The following is a 21024-nucleotide window of genomic DNA, read 5'->3' on the forward strand; positions in this document are numbered from 1 at the left end:
GATAATCCTACATTAAGAGAAAGAAACACGATTTATCTAAGCAAGCTTTGTCCCCACATATTATTGATAGTGGAAGTGAGATTGTCAATGCTGTTTGGTTGAAATGTTGTGCTGTTGTCAACAGTGCCTTGGGTTTTATGGCTGACTGAGTCAGGGATTCTGAGAAGGAGGATATGGGGGCGAGGGCATGGCGGCTTCCTTGTGACAATCTGTTGATTACCTTATTTAATTGATTAACTATCTAGTTCTCATTTGTCTGTAGGAGGTATGAAGAAAGTGGCTTTGTTCTGCAGTAATTTAGATGTAATAGTTAACTGTTCTATAAGATAAAACATTGTAGCTTATTAAGACACACACACACACACACACACACGTTTGTTAGTGTTATCACTGCATAACAGCAGTCGTCTGATACTTCTCTGATCTGGGATTTCATGTACTGTGGTTATTATGTCGTCTGAATATTGGTCAACGACGTCTCTGTTAAATCCCTCCATGTCTTAACCCCCCCCCCCCCTATCTGTCTCTTACTAGAGGCCTCAGCTCATCCTCTCAGCATGAGGTGGAATCTTAAGTCAGTGGCCAAGGTCGTAACACTCGCACTGCCAACAGGACAGGGCCCGGTGACAACCACGCTTACATTACTGATATCCATCTTTAACTGGCTTCTGGGGGACTACCACTCTGAGAAGCACTCTGCGTCTCGTCACCTATAAGCTGTCCATAACATTACTGAATGAGCTGTGTGTGTGTGTGTGTGGGTGGGTGTGTGTCCTTGCTTGAGGAATGTATGTGTCGATCCATATGTTGATGTTTACTCATCTGTACTCATCTGAGCTGTGCAAATAAATTGGTCAAGCTATGCAATCCTCCATCCATGTCACAGTTCCATAGCCAACGCTCCTATCCATGTTGTGCTCATTTTACTGAATATGTCAATGGGTTGTAATATTGATTACACTATGAAGTTCCTTGCCAATTGTCATATAGTGTATTTTTTTAAGCATCTCTTTTTCTTTCCCTGGGAGGTTGAGTTGTCAAGGCCTGTATTCTAAACGTTGTTGTTATTATCGGAGCCAGGTCACGTGATGTGTTCTCCGTGAGGTGGATATCTAATATAAAATACCTTCCAATTCATGGCTTCTTCTCACAAATCACTTCACCCAGCTCCCTATGCATGTCATCTATTCCATTCTGGGCCCATTTTCAACCAGAACCAACGGACAATGTCAGGTCCCCAGCTGTTATCACATAAGGTTATTAAGAGCTGATCTGTGTTCAGATTGAGAAGGTAAGAGTGACTAGAGGAGCGGGCGGGAGACATAATTGACACTGCAAGCAGGAATTAGAGAGAGAGAGAGAGAGAGAGAGAGGGAGAGATCCCAGTGCTACTCAGAGGCTATCATATGACTAGTGCCTTTCAAAAGACAGTGTGATTGGTTTCCTTCAAGCAACCTTACAGTTCTGTTATGACGACAACGGCATTACATGTCACTACTATCTTGCCTTATGTATGTCTTCTGAGCTTTGAATCCTACTGTATAACTTCAAACCCAACTGGCATAACTTGTGATTTTTGAGTACACTACCAGTGATGCCTATGGAATATGCAGATGTAACGTTGGAAGCATGGCAGTCGTGTGAGATAAGTGTTGCCGAGGGAGATGAGGGGAAAAACTACAAAGGGGCTAAAGAAGAAGAGAAATGATTAGATACTTGGGTTAGCCAGGTTTCAAATATACTCCCCATGCCATTTCTGTGTTATTTATGCCCCTTAATAATACCATGCTTTGATGTAATACATGAACGCTGTTTGCCAGGCCTGAGGTCTGTCTTTAGGCGTCCAGACAGCTTGGAGAGCTCTTAGTGCATGGGCCTTTCTTCTCCTCTAATACTGAATCCATTGAGATAGAGAGGGCCTTTGTCTCTGAGCTCTGATTATTCTCAAATGAAAGTAGCAACTTACCTCTGTCATGCCAGCTTTCTAAGAGAGTTGAAGCAGAGGAGGTCTTTGTGTGTGTGTGTGTGTGTGTGTGTGTGTGTGTGTGTTTGTGTGTTTGTGTTTGTGTGTTTGTGTTCATGCCTACGACATTTGCATTTTCGATATCAAAGAAAGGCTCTTTTTGTCTTGGACAACCACATCACAGAATGATTTTAGGAACTCCTGTAGGTAGATTCCCTAGGAAGAGGCTTCCAATTTTCTCAGTGTGTGTTCAATATGTAAACAAAGACATTGAGTAAACATTGATATGGTGGGTTCGATTTAATACCAGGCTACGTCTAGTTATTATGCTTTGGGAATATAATGTAGTGTATAATTAGAAACATTTATGATAATGTTCATATTTAAATGTATCATGTTTCATGTTGCTTAAATTATGTTCTGTAATTATAATATTGTGTTTCTGATAGATTTCGTTCCTCAAACACACGATCAGTTGTGCTACACCACACTTTGGCAAAATGACAGCATGCCAACATTAGAGTGTGTGTGCAACATATGTGGTATGTGTGTATACATGTGTGTTTATGTTTATGTGTGCATGACATGTAGGGTGGGCAGGGGACAGTCTGACTTTGATCACAAGCCGAGCCAGTTGCCAAGGGAGGTTGTGACACACACACACTGGTTCCCCAGCAGGCTACATCCTCGTCTCGACCCACCTCCTGTGCCCCTGTGAATCCCTCTGGAGCCCCCACTACCCCCCCCCCCCCCCCCCCCCCCGCCTCCAACCCCACTGTGTGTCTCGCCACTCTCAGCCTCAATCGATACGCACATCAAAGGTTATGTGGAGGTAGCTAGTGAGTCAAATTCTTTGAAGCTGTTTGCGCAGAACCCACGTTTGCTAAGCTAACACTGCCTAGGAACCTCCTCCAATCGTCTTGTTTGCCAAGCATTACCTCTGTTTGCTGAAACACCTAGTGGATTCTAATAGAGAACAGACTTTGCTCCCTTCCCTTCTGTGCCCTCCTCTTCCTTTTTTTCCACACAGCAGTTGAATCCATAAACCAATCAATGCGGCCAATGACTTTCACTGATCTGATAGGCCGAGGCGTGTCCTGCCAAAGCTAATATTTATCTAACACTTTATTGGCTGGGGCTTGTTGGAAACCGTAAGGAGGAAGGTGGAGGCAACGTCGGGGAAAAAAACTACGTGGAAGAGGACAATAATAAAGGCTGCCTGTTGCACGGTGCCAAGTTCAAGAGAATGGGATAATTAAATGGGATAATTGCAGAAGGAGATGTAGGGGAGCGATAGCAAACAATGTCATTATTGTTGCTGGCTGGCGGTTTATATGGCGCTGTCATTCACACAGGTCCACTCGGTGGATTTGAATATGGCCCAGGGCCAACGTTTGATGTAGAGGTCCGTTGATGAGACTTTGTCCCACAGAGATGACATTGGGCCGGGGGACATTTAGCTTCGCTACATCCAAGGCGATGCGATGCGGTGGATGGGGGGGTTTGGGGGTGGTCATGGAGGAAGTGGATGACCATGCAAAATGGACAGGAAGTTCCTACATTTTTTTATGACGTGGCCACTGAAAGGGCATGTGAACACAAATCTAATCCCCAAAAGCACAAACATTCCTACTTCACAATTTTAGATTACATTTCAAAAAGTCATTCATTCGCTTTCTCTGAATAGAAACAGGAAAAAGTCTCTGCACACCTCCAGTCAGATGCAAAAGGATTTTAATAGTAGCTGAGCTTTCCATCACTCGACCTTCATCAGAGCAATAACATAAATACGCTGGATATTCAAGCAAACGTCAATTACAGGTCGTCCCTTTCCAAGTCTCCATGTAGTGAAAACTCAGAGCCACAATGGGAGCAACACGGCACCAGAGAGTTTTGTTATTCACATTCAGCCAAGAGTCATATACAAACAACAGTCACATAATCGTGTACTCCCTGTGTCTCGTGTGCAGATGCATAGATTTATGTCAATAGTAGTATTTTGTGTATTTGTGTCTGTTATGGATCCCCGTTCTTCCTGGGGTCCAGCTAAACGAAGGTAGTTCTAAACCATTAAAAACACAACATTACATTTCACCACAGATTTCACAACACATTAAGTGTGTCCTCAGGCCACCACTCTACTACCAGATATCTACAACACAAAATCCATATGTTGGTGTGTGTATAGTGCGTATGTTATCGTGTGTGTGTGTTTGTGCCTGTACCTGTGCGTGTGTGTGTCTTCAATATGACAAGGAGGGGTCATGGTGTGTTCCACAGCAGATGTTAGACCCCTAGTCGGCCCTGCAATGTTGTCATTAAGTTGCTGTAAACCCTGGGATTTACATTCAGTCTGACCACTCAAGCTGAAACAACAGTCAACATGCTTTACATACTGTAAACCAATCAGGATAAAGAGGGCAAGCACACATGACCAGGAGATGGCAGTACTGCCTATCACAGACGGTTTCTCTCGTAGTGAAAAAAATAGGTTCTAATCCCTACCCAGAGCCACCTTTCTCTCTCCCTCTCTCACACCCTTTCTCTCTCTGTCTTGTCCTTATCACTGTTTCATTCTCACACACACACACACACACACACACACACACACACACACACACACACACACACTACTGGGAACAAGCTGTCTTAGTCAGCACTCCCTAGTACCACACCAGGTACTGATGAACCTGTTGGTCCACTGTGATGACAGACCTACGGACAACAGCCCCCACCTTGTGCCTATCGCTGATCGCAAACACTTATCTGAGCAAACACAAATTCAGGCTAATGTTTTACAGCCACACAGCTATTCCTCTTACAGCAAGGCTTTTCACGATAAAAACCAGGAGTAAACACGATAGAGACAAAATGGTGATAAGAGAGAGAAAAGTAAATTACTTATTAGCTTATCGAGTTGCTGTGTAATAGGTAGCAATAACATGGAAGGTGGACGTTAGCCACTTTGCTATTGTATACCACTTGAAATGCTAACACAGAGAAACTGGAGACCGCATTGCCCCAACCTGACACCTGCTCAGTGTGACACAGTGTGGAGGATGCCATCATCACTTCCTTTAACCCTATAACACACATATAACACACACCCCCCTATTGGGTCATAACCTGAGGGGAACTAGCCCTATAGGCCGAGGCTGTGTTATTTCACTGTTGTTGTAATGCTGGTCAAACATCATTTAGAATGGCCAAACTCAATAGTGGCAGTGTTAGGCTGCAGTGTCAATATTATCATAGCACACAGAGTGGGGAGGTGGGGGGGGGGGTTGCTATGTGTGTAGCCGTGTGCTAAGTGTACTCTGTCAACTCTGGCCACACAGAGCGGGGGGAGGGGGGGGGGGGAAGAGCAGTAACAACAATAAAGTTGGTGGAAAGAAAAAAAGAACAAAGGCGGAGGAATTCAGTCTCGCTGCGGCTTCAGGCGCTTCCTTGTTTGACAAAGAAATACATTCCTCTCTTCATTACCAGCCCTTTTTATGTTGTGCAGCAAATTCTTACCATTATCTCTCTGTTATGTCTACACTGGCTGACTTGTTGAGGCAAACTGAGCCAGCTGTGGAGGATTTTGTCCCTACGAATGCCAGCTAATATTTTTTCTTCTATGTTGTTATGGTAGAGATAAACATGGAAAGGATTCCGATTCAGAGCCCGTGCTAAAGAATTATAGATTCATGTAATGGCAAAGTGCAAATATCATTCTGACTGTGGCAAAGTTAGACCTGTTCTGCTACACAATTATTCCTGGAAATTGTCTAACCAAGGTTGTGTCTCCAATGGCACCCTATTCCCTAAACAGTGCACTACCCTATGTGGCTCTGGCTAAAAGTAGTGCTATATTGGAATATGATGCAATTCGGCCCAAGTGTATTTGACCCCTGACGTTTGTTGTTCTGTGGACTGTTCTCCACTGAGCTTCCATGCATCTGTCGAGGTTTTGTGGAAAGGTTCAGTGACCATGAAGTGGACGGCCAAGTCAAGGACACCCTTTGTCAATACAGATAGCGCAGATCAATGATTACTTGCTGTGCCACCACAAAAGGGGAAGTGCCTCTGTTTACATGTCTTTGTGGGGAGAAGTTGGGTTAGTGGAAAGAGTCAAATAACAGCTATTCAAACAAACAACTGAGTTGGGTGGGTTGGTTGGTTGGTAGGCATTTCCCTGTAAAAGGACCCATGATGGGAGCATGTCAAATTGGGTGTCAAATGAAAGCAAAGACAATTTTTATTATTATTATTTAGGCATATACAGGGAGCTCCGGAAGTATTGGGACAGACACATGTTTTGTTGTTTTGGCTCTGTACTCCACCACTTTGTAAGTTAGCAGTGACTGTACGGCTAACTTCCAGTCACGTCAAACACTGTAGACAGAATAACAACACTGGCTGCATTGGTTTAAGCTGTTTTCTAGTGACGTTCCATTTGGATCCATCCATAACAATGAGCTAATGAGGCACGTTATCGCCTGGCATAGAAAATGTGTTCTCTAGTCAGGACACTGTGGTTCAGAGGAGCTAGCCAACAACACAGCAACACACAATCACTTCTAACTGAAGCTGGAAAGACTGCAAACTAACTGCACTTTGTTTTGTTTGACCTTTTTTCAACCGACATTTGAATATTGAAACAATGTTGCAAATCTCCGCTGTTGAAAACAAAATATACGTGAGATAATGTCTAGATGCTTTTTATAGTGGAGATCAAGTTTATAACTTCCCTGCCTGGGCTGATGAGACAGTGGATTGCGCAGTCAGGTGGAACAGAGTAAATAGGCATTTTAACGTCATAGATTCAGCCGGTGGTAGTTACTGGAGTAGACACCGGCTGGAATGCACATTCAGAATTAGACCCACCCATTCTATAATCAACTGTACTTAACTCTATTCTAATGTACTGTGTTGTACTGTACTGTTCTGTACTGTAGTGTCCGGTTCTGTACTCTAATGTACTGTACTGAGCTCTACTGTTCTGTTCTGTGCTGTAGTCTTCTTTACTCTACTGTACTCTGCGCTACAGTACTGAACTCTATTCTAATGTACTGAACTCTACTGTGCTGTACTGTACTGTTCTGTACTCTGCTGTTCTGTATTCTACTCTACTGTTCTGTTCTGTACTGTAGTCTCCGGTTCTGTACTCTACTGTACTCTACTGTTCTGTACTGTTCTGTACTCTACTGTACTCTGCTCTACTGTACTCTACTGAGCTTTTCTGTTCTGTTCTGTACTGTTCTGTACTCTACTGTACTCTGCTCTACTGTACTCTACTGAGCTTTTCTGTTCTGTACTGTAGTGTTCTGTACTCTACTGTACTCTGCTCTACTGTACTCTACTGAGCTCTACTGTTATGTACTGTAGTGTTCTGTACTCTACTGTACTCTGCTCTACTGTACTCTACTGAGCTTTTCTGTTCTGTGCTGTAGTGTTCTGTACTCTACTGTACTCTGCTCTACTGTTCTGTACTCTGCTCTACTGTACTGTACTCTACTGTACTATACTCTACTGTACTCTACTGTACTGTACTCTACTGTACTCTACTGTACTGTACTCTACTGTACTCTGCTCTACTCTGCTCTACTGTACTCTGGTCTACTGTACTCTACTGTACTGTACTGCACTCTACTGTACTCTGCTCTACTGTACTCTGCTCTACTCTGCTCTACTGTACTCTACTCTACTCTATTCTACTGTACTCTACTGTACTCTGCTCTACTGTACTCTGCTCTACTGTACTCTGCTCTACTGTACTCGACTGTGCTCTACTGTGCTCTACTGTACTCTGCTCTACTGTACTCTGCTCTACTGTACTGTACTCTGCTCTACTGTACTCTGCTCTACTGTACTGTACTGTACTCTACTCTGTTCTACTGTTCTGTACTGTTCTGTACTCTACTGTACTGTACTCTACTGTACTGTACTCTACTGTACTCTACTCTACTGTACTCTACTCTACTGTACTCTACTGTACTGTATTCTACTGTACTCTACTGTACTCTGCTCTACTGTGCTCTACTGTACTGTACTCTACTGTACTCTACTCTGCTCTACTGTGCTCTACTGTACTGTACTGTACTGTACTGTACTGCACTCTACTGTACTCTGCTCTACTGTACTCTGCTCTACTCTGCTCTACTGTACTCTACTGTACTGTACTCTACTGTGCTGTACTCTACTGTACTCTACTCTACTCTACTCTACTCTGCTCTACTGTACTCTGCTCTACTGTACTCTGCTCTACTGTACTCTACTGTACTGTACTCTACTCTACTGTACTCTACTGTACTCTACTCTACTGTACTCTACTGTACTCTGCTCTACTGTACTCTGCTCTACTGTACTCTACTGTACTCTGCTCTACTGTACTCTACTGAGCTTTTCTGTGCTGTACTTTGATGTCCAAACATGTGAAACATGTCTGATCCGACCAACCAAATTTGATCTTGTTTGGGGGCAGAGCTCATTAAAATAATAGATAATGTGTAGAAAAATACCCCCAATTTGTTTGCATATTTCTACCTTTGTGTACCGATTCAGGAAACATCACCATGAAGAAAATGATATTCATAACTCTGCTTTTCTGTCTAGTACAGATCAGAGACCCCAAGATGAATTTCCCTTAATGCAGTTCTGTTACCGGGTGTAAATCCACTTCACTTACTGTAGTTCAATAACCAACAGAGATTTGTGTCCCTGTGTCATGTCATAGTGGACACTCCATCCTTTCTGCAGACATCGTTGAACATTCATTCTGAGCAGATATTTATTAAGAGAGTTTTTGAACTTTGCATCTGCACAGTTCTTCTAGTAAATGTGTTTTTGTAAAAAAAAATCTGTGTAAATTATTAAATGTAGTCCTTGTGCATAGAGTTGTATGGTTTGTTACAATTTGAAATCAATGGGTTTTGTTTGGCCTACATTTTAAGTGAAAGATTTGAGTCTCAATGCAATTCTGTAAAGTGTACAAATGGGCAGAAGTCAAGTGAGCAGCTGGGAAAATGTACGCAGACTTTTACCTCACCAGTGGGGAGGAAAGACAAGCAAACACTTAACTGTTCCAGTGACACCCCTCTGTCTCACTGTTTGTTCTGGGCCTGGTCAGAGAGAGACAATGTAACTGATAGGCTAGACAAGCAAACAAACTGCTGCATCAGGGGACCTGTTGTTTTTAGGGTTCCAAGCCTAAGAAATGTGAGGAATCCCTTATATACTGTTTTGTTATTATAAACTCCCCTACCTACTGCTGTATATTCTAATGGCTATAAACTCCCCTCCCTACTGCTGTATATTGTAATGGCTATAAACTCCCCTCCCTACTGCTGTATATTCTAATGGCTATAACCTCCCCTTCCTACTGCTGTATATTCTAATGGCAATAAACTCCCCTTCCTACTGCTGTATATTCTAATGGCTATGAACTCCCTAATGCTGTATATTCTAATGACTATAAACTCCCTAATGCTGTATATTCTAATGGATATAAACTCCCCTTCCTACTGCTGTATATTCTAATGGCTATAAACTCCCCTTCCTACTGCTGTATATTCTAATGGCTATAAACTCCCCTTCCTACTGCTGTATATTCTAATGGCTATAAACTCCCCTACCTACTGCTGTATATTCTAATGGCTATAAACTCCCCTACCTACTGCTGTATATTCTAATGGCTATAAACTCCCCGTCCTACTGCTGTATATTCTAATGGCTATAAACTCCCCTTCCTAATGCTGTATATTCTAATGGCTATAAACTCCCCAATGCTGTATATTCTAATGGATATAAACTCCCCTTCCTACTGCTGTATATTCTAATGGCTATAAACTCTCCTTCCTACTGTTGTATATTCTAATGGCTATAAACTCCCCTTCCTACTGCTGTATACTAAAAACAAAAAACAGTGTTTTTACCTGTTTGGGATAGGGGGCAGTATTTTCATGTTCAGATGAAAAGCGTGCCCAGAATAAAATGCCTCCTATTCAGGCCCAGAAGCTAATATATGCACATTAAAACACGCAGAAGTTTCTAAAACTGTTTGAATGATGTCTGTGAGTATAACAGAACTCATATGGCAGGCAGAAACCTGAGAAAAATCCAACCAGGAAGTAGGAAATCTGAGGTTTGTAGTTTTTCAAGTGATTGCCAATCCAATATACAGTGTCTATGGGGTCATATTGCACTTCCTAAGGCTTCCACTAGATGTCAACAGTCTTTAGAACCTTGTTTCAGGCTCCTACTACGAAGGGGGAGCGAATAAGAGCTGTTTGAACCAGGGGTCTAGCAAAAAGCCATTAGTGTAGTCACGCGTGTGGCCGTTCCTTTAAATTTCTAAAGACAAAGGAATTGTCCGGTTGGAATATTATTGGAGATTTATGATAAAAACATCCTAAAGATTGATTATATACATCGTTTGACATGTTTCTACGAACTGTAATGGAACTTTTTAACTTTTTCGTCCGGACCTGTTTCCTGCGCTTTGCATTTTGGTTTACTGGACTAAACGTGCGAACAAAAAGGAGGTATTTGGACATAAATTATGGACTTTATTGAACATTTGATGTGGAACTAGGATTCCTGGGAGCGCATTCTGATGAAGATCATCACAGTTAAGTGAATATTTATAACGCTATTTCTGACTTTTACTGACTCCACAACATGGCGGGTATCTGTATGGCTTGTTTTTGTGGCTGAGCGCTGTACTCAGATTATTGCATGGCGTGCTATTTCCGTAAAGCTTTTTTGAAATCTGACACAGCGGTTGCATTAAGGAGAAGTATATCTTTAATTCTATGCATAACACTTGTATCTTTTATCAAAGTTTATGATGAGTATTTCTGTAAATTGATGTGGCTCTCTGCAAATTCGCCGGATGTTTTCGAGGCACAACATTACTGAGCATAACGCGCCAATGTAAACTGAGATTTTTGGATATAAATATGAACAAAACATACATGTATTGTGTAACATGAAGTCCTATGAGTGCCATCTGATGAAGATCATCAAAGGTTAGTGATTAATTTTATTTATATTTCTGCTTTTTATGACTCCTCTCTTTGGCTGGAAAATGGCTGTATGTGTTTTTGTGACTAGGCTCTGACCTAACATAATCATATGGTGTGCTTTCGCTGTAAAGCCTTTTTGAAATAGGACACGATGGGTAGATCAACAAGAAGTTAAGCTTTAATTTGGTGTATTGCACTTGTGAATGTATGAAAGTTAAATATTTCGAAAAAATATTTTTGAATTTCGTGCTCTGCCATTTCAGCGGATGTTGTCGAGGTGGGACCCCTAGCCTTAAGAAGTTTAAGTGAAATGTAGGCATTGGTCTGAAGCTGAGAAAGAAAACATGAGCACAACAATGCCTATTTCACCAATGCTTTTTTGGTTTTCCAGCACACAGCTTTGACCTACTACAGAAGCTATTTTGGTATTGTACTTCAAGCTATGTGTCGGCAGGTTGCTTTGGATTCAAACCTTCTCAAACAGAATAATTCATACTCTTCAGAGGGTTAATGGACTTTACGGGTACCCTGCTAATAAAATTATACATACACACATATATACAGTGCATTCGGTAAGTATTCAGACCCCTGAATCTTTCAACATTTTGTTATGTTACAGCCTTGGATGGATCAACCTAAAAGAGAAATCTCATCAATCTATACACAATACTCCATAATGACAAAGCGAAAACAAGGTTTTTAGAAAATGTTGCTCATTTTTTTAAACTAAGAAAGTATTCAGACCCTTTGCTATGAGACTTGCAATTGTGCTCAGGTGCATCCTGTTTCCATTGACCATCCTTGAGATTTTTCTACAACTTGATTGTAGTCCACCTGTGGTAAATTCAATTGACTGGACATGATTTGGAAAGGCACACACCTGTCTATATAAGGCCCCACCGTTGACAGTGCATTTCAGAGCAAAAACCAAGCCATGAGGTCAAAGGAATTGTCCGTAGAGCACCGAGACAGGATTGTGTCGAGGCACAGATCTGGGGAATGGTACCAAAAAAATGTATGCAGCATTGAAGGTCCCCAAGAACACAGTGGCCTCCCTCATTCTTAAATGGAGGAAAACTCTTCCTAGAGCTGGCAGCCCGGCCAAACTGAGCAATAGGGGGAGAAGGACCTTGATCAGGGAGGTGAACAAGTACCTGATGGTCACTCTGACAGAGCTCTAGAGTTCGACTGTGGTGGTAGAAGAACCTTCCAGAAGGACTACCATCTCTGCAGCATTCTACCAATCAGGCCAGATAGAAGCCACTCCTCAGTAAAATGCATAAAGTCTCTCAGACCATGAGAAACAAGATTCTCTGGTCTGATGAAACCAAGATTGAACTCTTTGACCTGAATGCCATGCGCCACGTCTGGAGGAAACATGGCACCATCCCTACTGTGAAGCATGGTGGTGGCAGTATCATGCTGTGGGGATGTTTTTTAGAGGCAGGGATTGGGAGACTAGTCAGGATCCTGGCAAAGATGAATGGAGCAAAGTACAGAGAGATTCCTTGATGAAAACCTGCTCCAGAGCTCTCAGGACCTTAGACTGGGGCGAATGTTCACCTTCTAACAGGACAACAACCCTAAGCACACAGCCAAGACAACGCAGGAGTGGCTGAATGTCCTTGATTGGCCCAGCCAGAGCCCGGACTTGAAACTGATCTAACATCTCTGGAGGGACCTGAAAATAGCTGTGCAGCAATGCTCCCCATCCAAGCTGACAGAGCTTGAGAGGCTCTGCAGAGAAGAATGGGAGAAACTCCCCAAATACAGGTGTGCCAAGCTTGTGGTGTCATACCCAAGAAGACTCAAGGCTGTAATCGCTGCTAAAGGTGCTTCAACAAAGTACTGAGTACAGGGTCTGAATACTTATGTAAATGTGATATTTAAGTTTGACATTTTTATAAATGAGCAAAAAATGTAAAACCACTGTTTTTGCTTTGTCATTATGGGGTATTGTGTGTAGACGGATGAGCGGGAAAAAAACGATTTAATCAATTTTAGAATAAGGCTGTAACGTAACAAAATGGGGGAAAAGTGAAGGGGTCTGAATACTTTCTGAAGGTTCTGTAGAAGGATCATCTTTTACATGATGGCCTTTCTGGGGGTCAGGAGAAATTACCAGGAGGCAACTTGATTTAATGCTGATTTGCTTTTATTAGAATGCCTATAGTGCGAACAGTGAACAGTGAAATCATGCCACGATAGTTACCGGATCAGGGCCGGAACAAACAAAGTCAAATCTGAGAGGTCCTGTTCCGTCAGGATCCGGCTCAAATTAAGCACTGTTCCTAGCATAGGTTCAGAAACTTTGCTTTCTACAGTATCTAAAAAAAATTGGATGCACATTTATCATATTATGAGATAAATATTTCCAGAACTGATGAAGAGTATTTCATTTAAGTATGAAAATCATAGTAGGTGAAATATTTGTGAGAAAGAAGGAACCAGGCAGGCATATTACTATTCTTCTTAAAAGTTTCAGTTTCATTTTCCTGAAACACATTCACCTGATAAAGAGGTGTGGTTGAGTTTTTCAATAGTCTGTGGACACTTCCTCAAACAAGCTGGTGCCGATATCACGATGACAAAATGTAAGTAATAGCTATCATTTACATTAATAATGCTCATTAGAAGATCATACTCTTCACGTTAGACTATCATAGTCTAAATAGCCGTCAGAGTTTCATTTACTTCAACACAGTCACCTAATCAGCTGGTTGTTTTTTTAACTTCAGTAGACACTTCCTCAAGCAAGCTGGTGACGATTTCACGATAAGGAAATGTAAGTAACCTTTCTTAACTATCATTTACATTTCTAACGCTGAATATGATATCATATTCCTCTTCTTGTTAGATGATTCTGTCATTTCATTAGAAGGTAAGTATTGCTCATCAAAGTCACGGTATAGAGAGCGTAATTGCCATAAAACACATTATTATCAAACGATATTGCAACCTAGAACAAATCAAATATTTTAGGATGTTGTGTATTGTGTGTTATGTCAAAAACCTCTCCTGATATTGTGTCAGGAGTGTCTAGAATTTATTTAAAGAATAAGACTGAACAATTTCACCTGTATAGTGAGAGGCTAAATCGAACAATAATCTCAAATTACTTATTACGGACATGAACAATTTATATTTGAAAGTTAACGTCACCACATTTAGTTGTATGTAATGTGCTTTTATTTTAATGTCATGTTTAAATGAGCAATGGTATTTCGGTCATAAGGAGTGGCCTACTTCAGCACCTAGAAGGACTGGCAAAACAAGCCACAACACGTAGACATTGGAAAGTAGTGCCTTTTTAAATAGTTTAACAGGGAAAAAAATTAAAGTCTCCCCTCACTTTTTAAAATTTTAATAGTAGCTAAGTGTAACAGTATAACTTTAGTCCGTCCCCTCGCCCATACCCGGGCTCGAACCAGGGACCCTCTGCACACATCAACAACTCCCACCCACGAAGCATCGTTACCCATCGCTCCACAAAAGCCGCGGCCCTTGCAGAGCAATGGGAACCACTACAAGGTCTCAGAGCAAGTGACGTCCACATATTGAAACGCTATTAGCGCGCACCACCGCTAACTATGCTAGCCATTTCACATCCGTTACATAAGCAATACATTTTGATCTGGCTGGTGGTGTGCAAAGATTTTCAAGTTTAACATTTTGCCTCCAGCATCTTCACTAATAGGTTTTGGTTGTGTGGTAGAGTCTGCCTTTAAAATAGTTTATAACAAACATTCAGCTTTTTTTAAACTAAAACAATAAACAAAATACTGTTAATTTGCTGCTCATTAGTTTTTTCTCAGTCATACTTGATTTTCATTTCTACTGCGACTTCACACCTGATTAACAAGTGTATTAAGTAAGCATGTAATTAAATAAAATGTTTTCCATGCGATTTTACCAGACATAATGTATACAGTCTATATTTGTCAACTTACTAAATTATTTACAAAATCACAGCCTCTTGTGCCTTATTGCTTAATTCTATGACTGTACCTGACTTAACCTTTTAACAGAGGTAATAATAGAGATGTCATCCCACAGATCTACTGTACCTGTAGAAGCAGATGTTTGAAGAATGAATATCGTCCCAGGTCAAATCCAGATCCAATTTGTACAGACGGTGCATGGGGTGCAAAGGCAAACAGATCCCATTATAAAGTGCATTATTGACAGGAAGTTGAAGGAGCTGAAGAAATTGATTAGAGGCGGCAAGGACTTGAATAGACTGTACCCTTGTACTAAGTTGAAGGATGATGTTACCCCTTTAATTGCTGCTGTTGCATTTACAAATGACAATATTTGTAAATTTCTTCTGAAAGAAGGTGCTGACCCCAACATCCAATCAGCAAATGGTTGGGTTCCTTTGCATTATGCCGCAATGTCAAAAGCTCCTGTCAGTTTAGTGAGTAGATTAATTGCAGCAAAAGCAGATCCAGAAGGGGCACCAATCCAGAACTTTACTCCACTTCAATTGGCGGCAAACAATGACAGAGAAGACATTGTGAAAGAGTTGATGATATCTGGAGCAAATGCTACAAACAATATTGGAGCACATCCCACAATCAGTGAAAAGATAACAAGGATGATTCTGGAATTATCTTTAGAGAGTGAGGATTTTGTTAAATTGAAGATTTTTTTTGATTTTACCTGTGCAGTAGGACAAAAATCAGTAGAAGATATCTTCAGTGAATATGGCAAACACATGCTGGTGGTGAACCCTGTGGATCACGTTACACTTTTTGACATGTGGTTTAACGTTGTTGGATCAGAACAGGAACTGTATCGGCAAGCTAGTATAAAGTGGCTGAAAGAATCTCAGAAAATGGAGCTCTACACTAACGAGGCGATCAAACGTTTGCCTAAAATTCCCAAACACTTACAAGGCGTAGTAGTGAAATGCTTGACGGCTGTTTTTTGCACTATGAAAGAAATAACTCTTGGACTGTCACTGGCAGTGATACCCAAGCTTCTGAAATATCTAACGTTTGAGTCCAAAATCACCAATCAAGGACTAAATACCAACATTGCAGTTGTCAGACTTCTGTATGTGATTACTCAGAAAACTCCAAACCGCAAACATGACTGGACCTTCACATTTGTTGAGGAGTTATGTAAGGGGATCATCTCGCTCACTAATCAAGCATATCTCTCCAATCCTCAGACCTCCAGCTTAGGTGTCTTTACATTTGGTTTGCTTGCAGATCTGTACACCTTCGATTGTGTACCTGCGATTATCACATCGCGAGGGATAACCTCTGTGCCAGAGAAAATACTTGTTACTGCTGATATGGAGATGGATGAAGACCTGAAAGAAAAGCTAAGGAAATTAGATGTGTCCCTACGAAGTCCAGTCCCACCAACGGATACAACTGAACAATTGCAGGGAATGAATCTGTCAAAGAAGAAGAAGAAGAAGAAGAAGAAGAAGAAGACAATTCAGGAAGAGTTGTCGGTAGAGAAAAGTACACCTGACATGACTGAGAAGCCAGATCTTGATGCTTCATCAATTCCAGTTGAAGAATCTGGTGTACATGATGAACATTCCAGTGTTAAACCATTTCCCTCCACCACCGACGAATTGAAACCCCGGAATTGGCACAAAGTTAGTGAGCGGTGGAGGCCTCAGTTGGAGGAACTCAGCAACATAGATGCAGGCAAGGTTTACAGATTGGGCAATCTCAATCTTGTCGTCCATCCGGATTTCCAAATAGCCAAAGGAAGTGATGGAACTGAAGTCTTTCTGGGCTTGAAGGATGATGGTACTGAGGTAGCCGTGAAGAGAATGCTCAAGTCAAACTATCAAGATCTGAAGAGAGAAGAGGGTTTTTTAAGACTACCTCAGCTGGATAGTCCCTGCATTGTGAGATATGTGGACTTTGCAGAGGACGAGCACTTCGGTTACCTTGTTCTTCAGCTCTGTGAATGCACCCTTGATGAATACATCAAAGACCACCTACCAGAGGACAAAACCCCTGTCCTGAAGAAAATAGTGCACGAGGTGCTCTGCAGTCTAAGCGTTCTGCATAGTCTAAACACAAAAATTCTGCACCGGGATATCAAACCCCAGAATGTTTTAATAGGTAAGACCAGACCATGTAGTAATTCAACAAGAATGTGGGCTAAATAAATATTATTTAGATGTTTTATTTATTAACCTACATTTCAATGCTACACTTTATATGATCTTCTCTTCAGATGTTACAGGCAGAGCGAGATTAGCCGATTTCGGTATAAGTCGACAATTGAACATGGGACAAACAACTCTACATACAATCAGTGCAGGAACAAAATGTTGGAAGGCCAGAGAAACTTTAAATGAAGACAGTGGGATCGGATATAAGAGGAGCACCGATATTCAGGTTAGTTTTCAACTTTAAATAAGTCACTATACTTTGATTACCAGATCTATTTGCCAAATTGATAGAATGCATACTAAACTATGTTGTGAAGAAGAAGTCCAGTGGTTCCCAGAGTAGCCCTCTACAAGATCGACACCAGACACTTCATCAACCATCTCTCTGACCACCACCTTCTGATCAAGCCATGAACGGTCCCTCTATCTTTGGAGGATGAATACTCGGCCTCTATTGGTTGACCTAGCTGACTATAGCTAGACTACTCTTGATGATGTATTGGTTGACCTAGCTAACTATAGCTAGGCTACTCTTGATGATGTATTGGTTGACCTAGCTAACTACAGTTAGGCTACTCTTGATGATGTATTGGTTGACCTAGCTAACTATAGCTAGGCTACTCTTGATGATGTATTGGTTGACCTAGCTAACTACAGTTAGGCTAGTCATGATGATGTATTGGTTGTTTGTTTTTTGCTATTGAAGCATTTTGATATTGTTATGAAAAGCGCTATAGAAATGTAATACATTATAAATTATTATTATATACTTTTCAGGTGGCCGGGATGTTAATGTATTACATCATCTCTGGTGGACATCATCCATTTGGCATAGGCATTTATTGTGAAGTTAACATTTTTCAAGGGAAGTACACACTGGAACATGTTGAGGATGAAGTGGCCAAGGACCTCATTGAGTGGATGATCAATAAAGACCCAGAGAAGAGACCTACAGTGGAGGACACACTGGCCCACCCATACTTCTGGCCAGAGGAGAGGTGAGAAGCAGTGCTAACACTTGTCAATCAGAAGGTTAGTTAAGATCAGTGATTTACTTACAGTCATCACTATTTCCACTGGGCATTTGCCTTTTTTAATGGGTTCAGATTCTAACAACGATTTATCTCAATGCAAATGTGATCACCGTTTGACACTGACCCAGTTGAATGCATTTAAAGGTACTCTGTTGTTTTTCAGGAGAGTGGAGTACTTACGAAAAATTGGTAACGAGAAGGAAGCAGAGAACTGTCGCAAAGCAGAACCAAGACTCCTTCATGCTTTGGACCAGTGTGCTGAGGCGAGGTCGTTCACAACGTGGAAGTCCAAGGTGAACAAGACGCCATTTTATCAAATTTTATTTACATGTACATTCGTCCTAGTGTAGTGTCTAGTCTAGTAGTAGTCACACTTACTGTTATTTATTTGTGTACACAGATGCCGCCTGAGTTGATGAACAAGTTGGATGGTAAAAAGAAGGCCTACCCAGACAACACATTGGGTTTGTTGCGCTTCATACGCAACCTCCATGAGCACTAGTAAGACATATTAATAGTTTTGTCTAAAAACATGTACATGAACTTTATTTACTCTCTTACCATTGAAGGTGGTTGAATATTTTGTCTCTCTCTCTCTTTCTCTGAAGCATTGAGGATGCGGATTCTGTTGACATATTGACAATGTTCCCTGATCTCTTTGGATGCGTCTACAAGTTTGCGAAGAAAATGGAGTGGAATTCAAGAAGTAGTCTGAAGAAATTGTTTCACAGAGAAGATGTAAGATAATGATTCTGACATTTGGAAGATTAACACTGACTAACTTCTGAAATCTTGGCTTGACTTTTCTGTTGCCATTAAATGACTCACTAGTGTAAGTGTTAGATGAATGTTCTTTAGAGGAAATCAAGAGGCTATGCAGCACTTTGCCTCTGTTTGGCTACTTGGTGTTTTGGCCATTTTCTTACATCATTATAACAGTACTTATCTCATAAGCTAACATGAAATATATACAATATTTTTGATTAGAATATGAAATGTAACGATACTTTGTAATATTATTCAATTTGCCTCAGTTTATTCATGGTTTGTTTACTGTATGTATAATAGCAATGACACATACTGTACATACTACAGTGCCTTGCGAAAGTATTCGGCCCCCTTGAACTTTGCGACCTTTTGCCACATTTCAGGCTTCAAACATAAAGATATAAAACTGTATTTTTTGTGAAGAATCAACAACAAGTGGGACACAATCATGAAGTGGAACGACATTTATTGGATATTTCAAACTTTTTTAACAAATCAAAAACTGAAAAATTGGGCGTGACACAAGCCACCTGGGAGACACACCAAACATGTGGAAGAAGGTGCTCTGGTCAGATGAAACCAAAATTGAACTTTTTGGCAACAATGCAAAACGTTATGTTTGGCGTAAAAGCAACACAGCTGAACACACCATCCCCACTGTCAAACATGGTGGTGGCAGCATCATGGTTTGGGCCTGCTTTTCTTCAGCAGGGACAGGGAAGATGGTTAAAATTGATGGGAAGATGGATGGAGCCAAATACAGGACCATTCTGGAAGAAAACCTGATGGAGTCTGCAAAAGACCTGAGACTGGGACGGAGATTTGTCTTCCAACAAGACAATGATCCAAAACATTAAGCAAAATCTACAATGGAATGGTTAAAAAATAAACATATCCAGGTGTTAGAATGGCCAAGTCAAAGTCCAGACCTGAATCCAATCGAGAATCTGTGGAAAGAACTGAAAACTGCTGTTCACAAATGCTCTCCATCCAACCTCACTGAGCTCGAGCTGTTTTGCAAGGAGGAATGGGAAACAATTTCAGTCTCTCGATGTGCAAAACTGATAGAGACATACCCCAAGCGACTTACAGCTGTAATCGCAGCAAAAGGTGGCGCTACAAAGTATTAACTTAAGGGGGCTGAATAATTTTGCACGCCCAATTTTTCAGTTTTTGATTTGTTAAAAAAGTTTGAAATATCCAATAAATGTCATTCCACTTCATGATTGTGTCCCACTTGGTGTTGATTCTTCACAAAAAAATACAGTTTTATATCTTTATGTTTGAAGCCTGAAATGTGGCAAAAGGTCGCAAAGTTCAAGGGGGCCGAATACTTTCGCAAGGCACTGTACATACAACTTCTCTGTTGAAATGTATTGAAACGAGCTGAATCTATTAATAAAGTGTAACATCTGAATAGTATAGCCTACAGTGTATGCCTCTTTCTTCACTCTACAACAAACCGGCTTAGTTCATGGAAACCCCAAAACATCAAAGATATAGAACATATACGGTTGAAGTTGGAAGTTTACATACACCTTAGTCAAATACATTTAAACTCTGTTTTTTGTGTGTTTTTTTTTACAATTCCTGACATTGAATCCTAGTAAAAATCCCCTGTCTTAGGTCAGTTACGATCTCCACTTTATTTTAAGAATGTGAAATGTCAGAATAATAGTAGAGAGAATGATTTATTTCAGCTTTAATTTCTTTCATCACATTCCCAGTGGGTCAGAAGTTTACATACACTCAATTAGTATTTGGTAGCATTGCCTTTAAATTGTTTAACTTTGGTCAAACATTTCGGGTAACCTTCCACACGCATCCCACAATAAGTTGGTTGAATTCTGGCCCATTCCTCCTGACAGAGCTGGTGTAATTAAGTCAGGTTTGTAGGCCTCCTTGCCAGCACATGCTTTTTTCAGTTCTGCCCACACATCTTCTATAGGATTGAGGGCTTTGTGATGGCCACTCCAATACCTTGACTTTGTTGTTCTTAAGCAATTTTGCCACAACTTTAGAAGTATGCTTGGGGTCATTGTCCATTTGGAAGACCCATTTGCAACCAAGCTTTAACTTCCTGACTGATTTCTTGAGATGTTG

The 21024-nt window shown here is 41.0% G+C and overlaps 1 protein-coding gene across 1 annotated transcript; it reads left to right on the forward strand.

Moving 5' to 3' along the window:
• Positions 1 to 16234: 16234 nt before the first annotated feature.
• Positions 16235 to 19235, forward strand: LOC139412266 (uncharacterized). Its single transcript, XM_071159106.1, has 6 exons — positions 16235 to 17066; positions 17182 to 17345; positions 17897 to 18117; positions 18317 to 18446; positions 18554 to 18654; positions 18762 to 19235. The coding sequence occupies exons 1-6, from the start codon at positions 16274 to 16276 to the stop codon at positions 18898 to 18900; spliced, it is 1548 nt and encodes a 515-aa protein (XP_071015207.1). The 5' UTR covers positions 16235 to 16273; the 3' UTR covers positions 18901 to 19235.
• Positions 19236 to 21024: the final 1789 nt, after the last annotated feature.

This window comes from Oncorhynchus clarkii, chromosome 6 (genome assembly GCF_045791955.1).
Source record: "Oncorhynchus clarkii lewisi isolate Uvic-CL-2024 chromosome 6, UVic_Ocla_1.0, whole genome shotgun sequence".
NCBI lineage: Eukaryota > Metazoa > Chordata > Actinopteri > Salmoniformes > Salmonidae > Oncorhynchus > Oncorhynchus clarkii.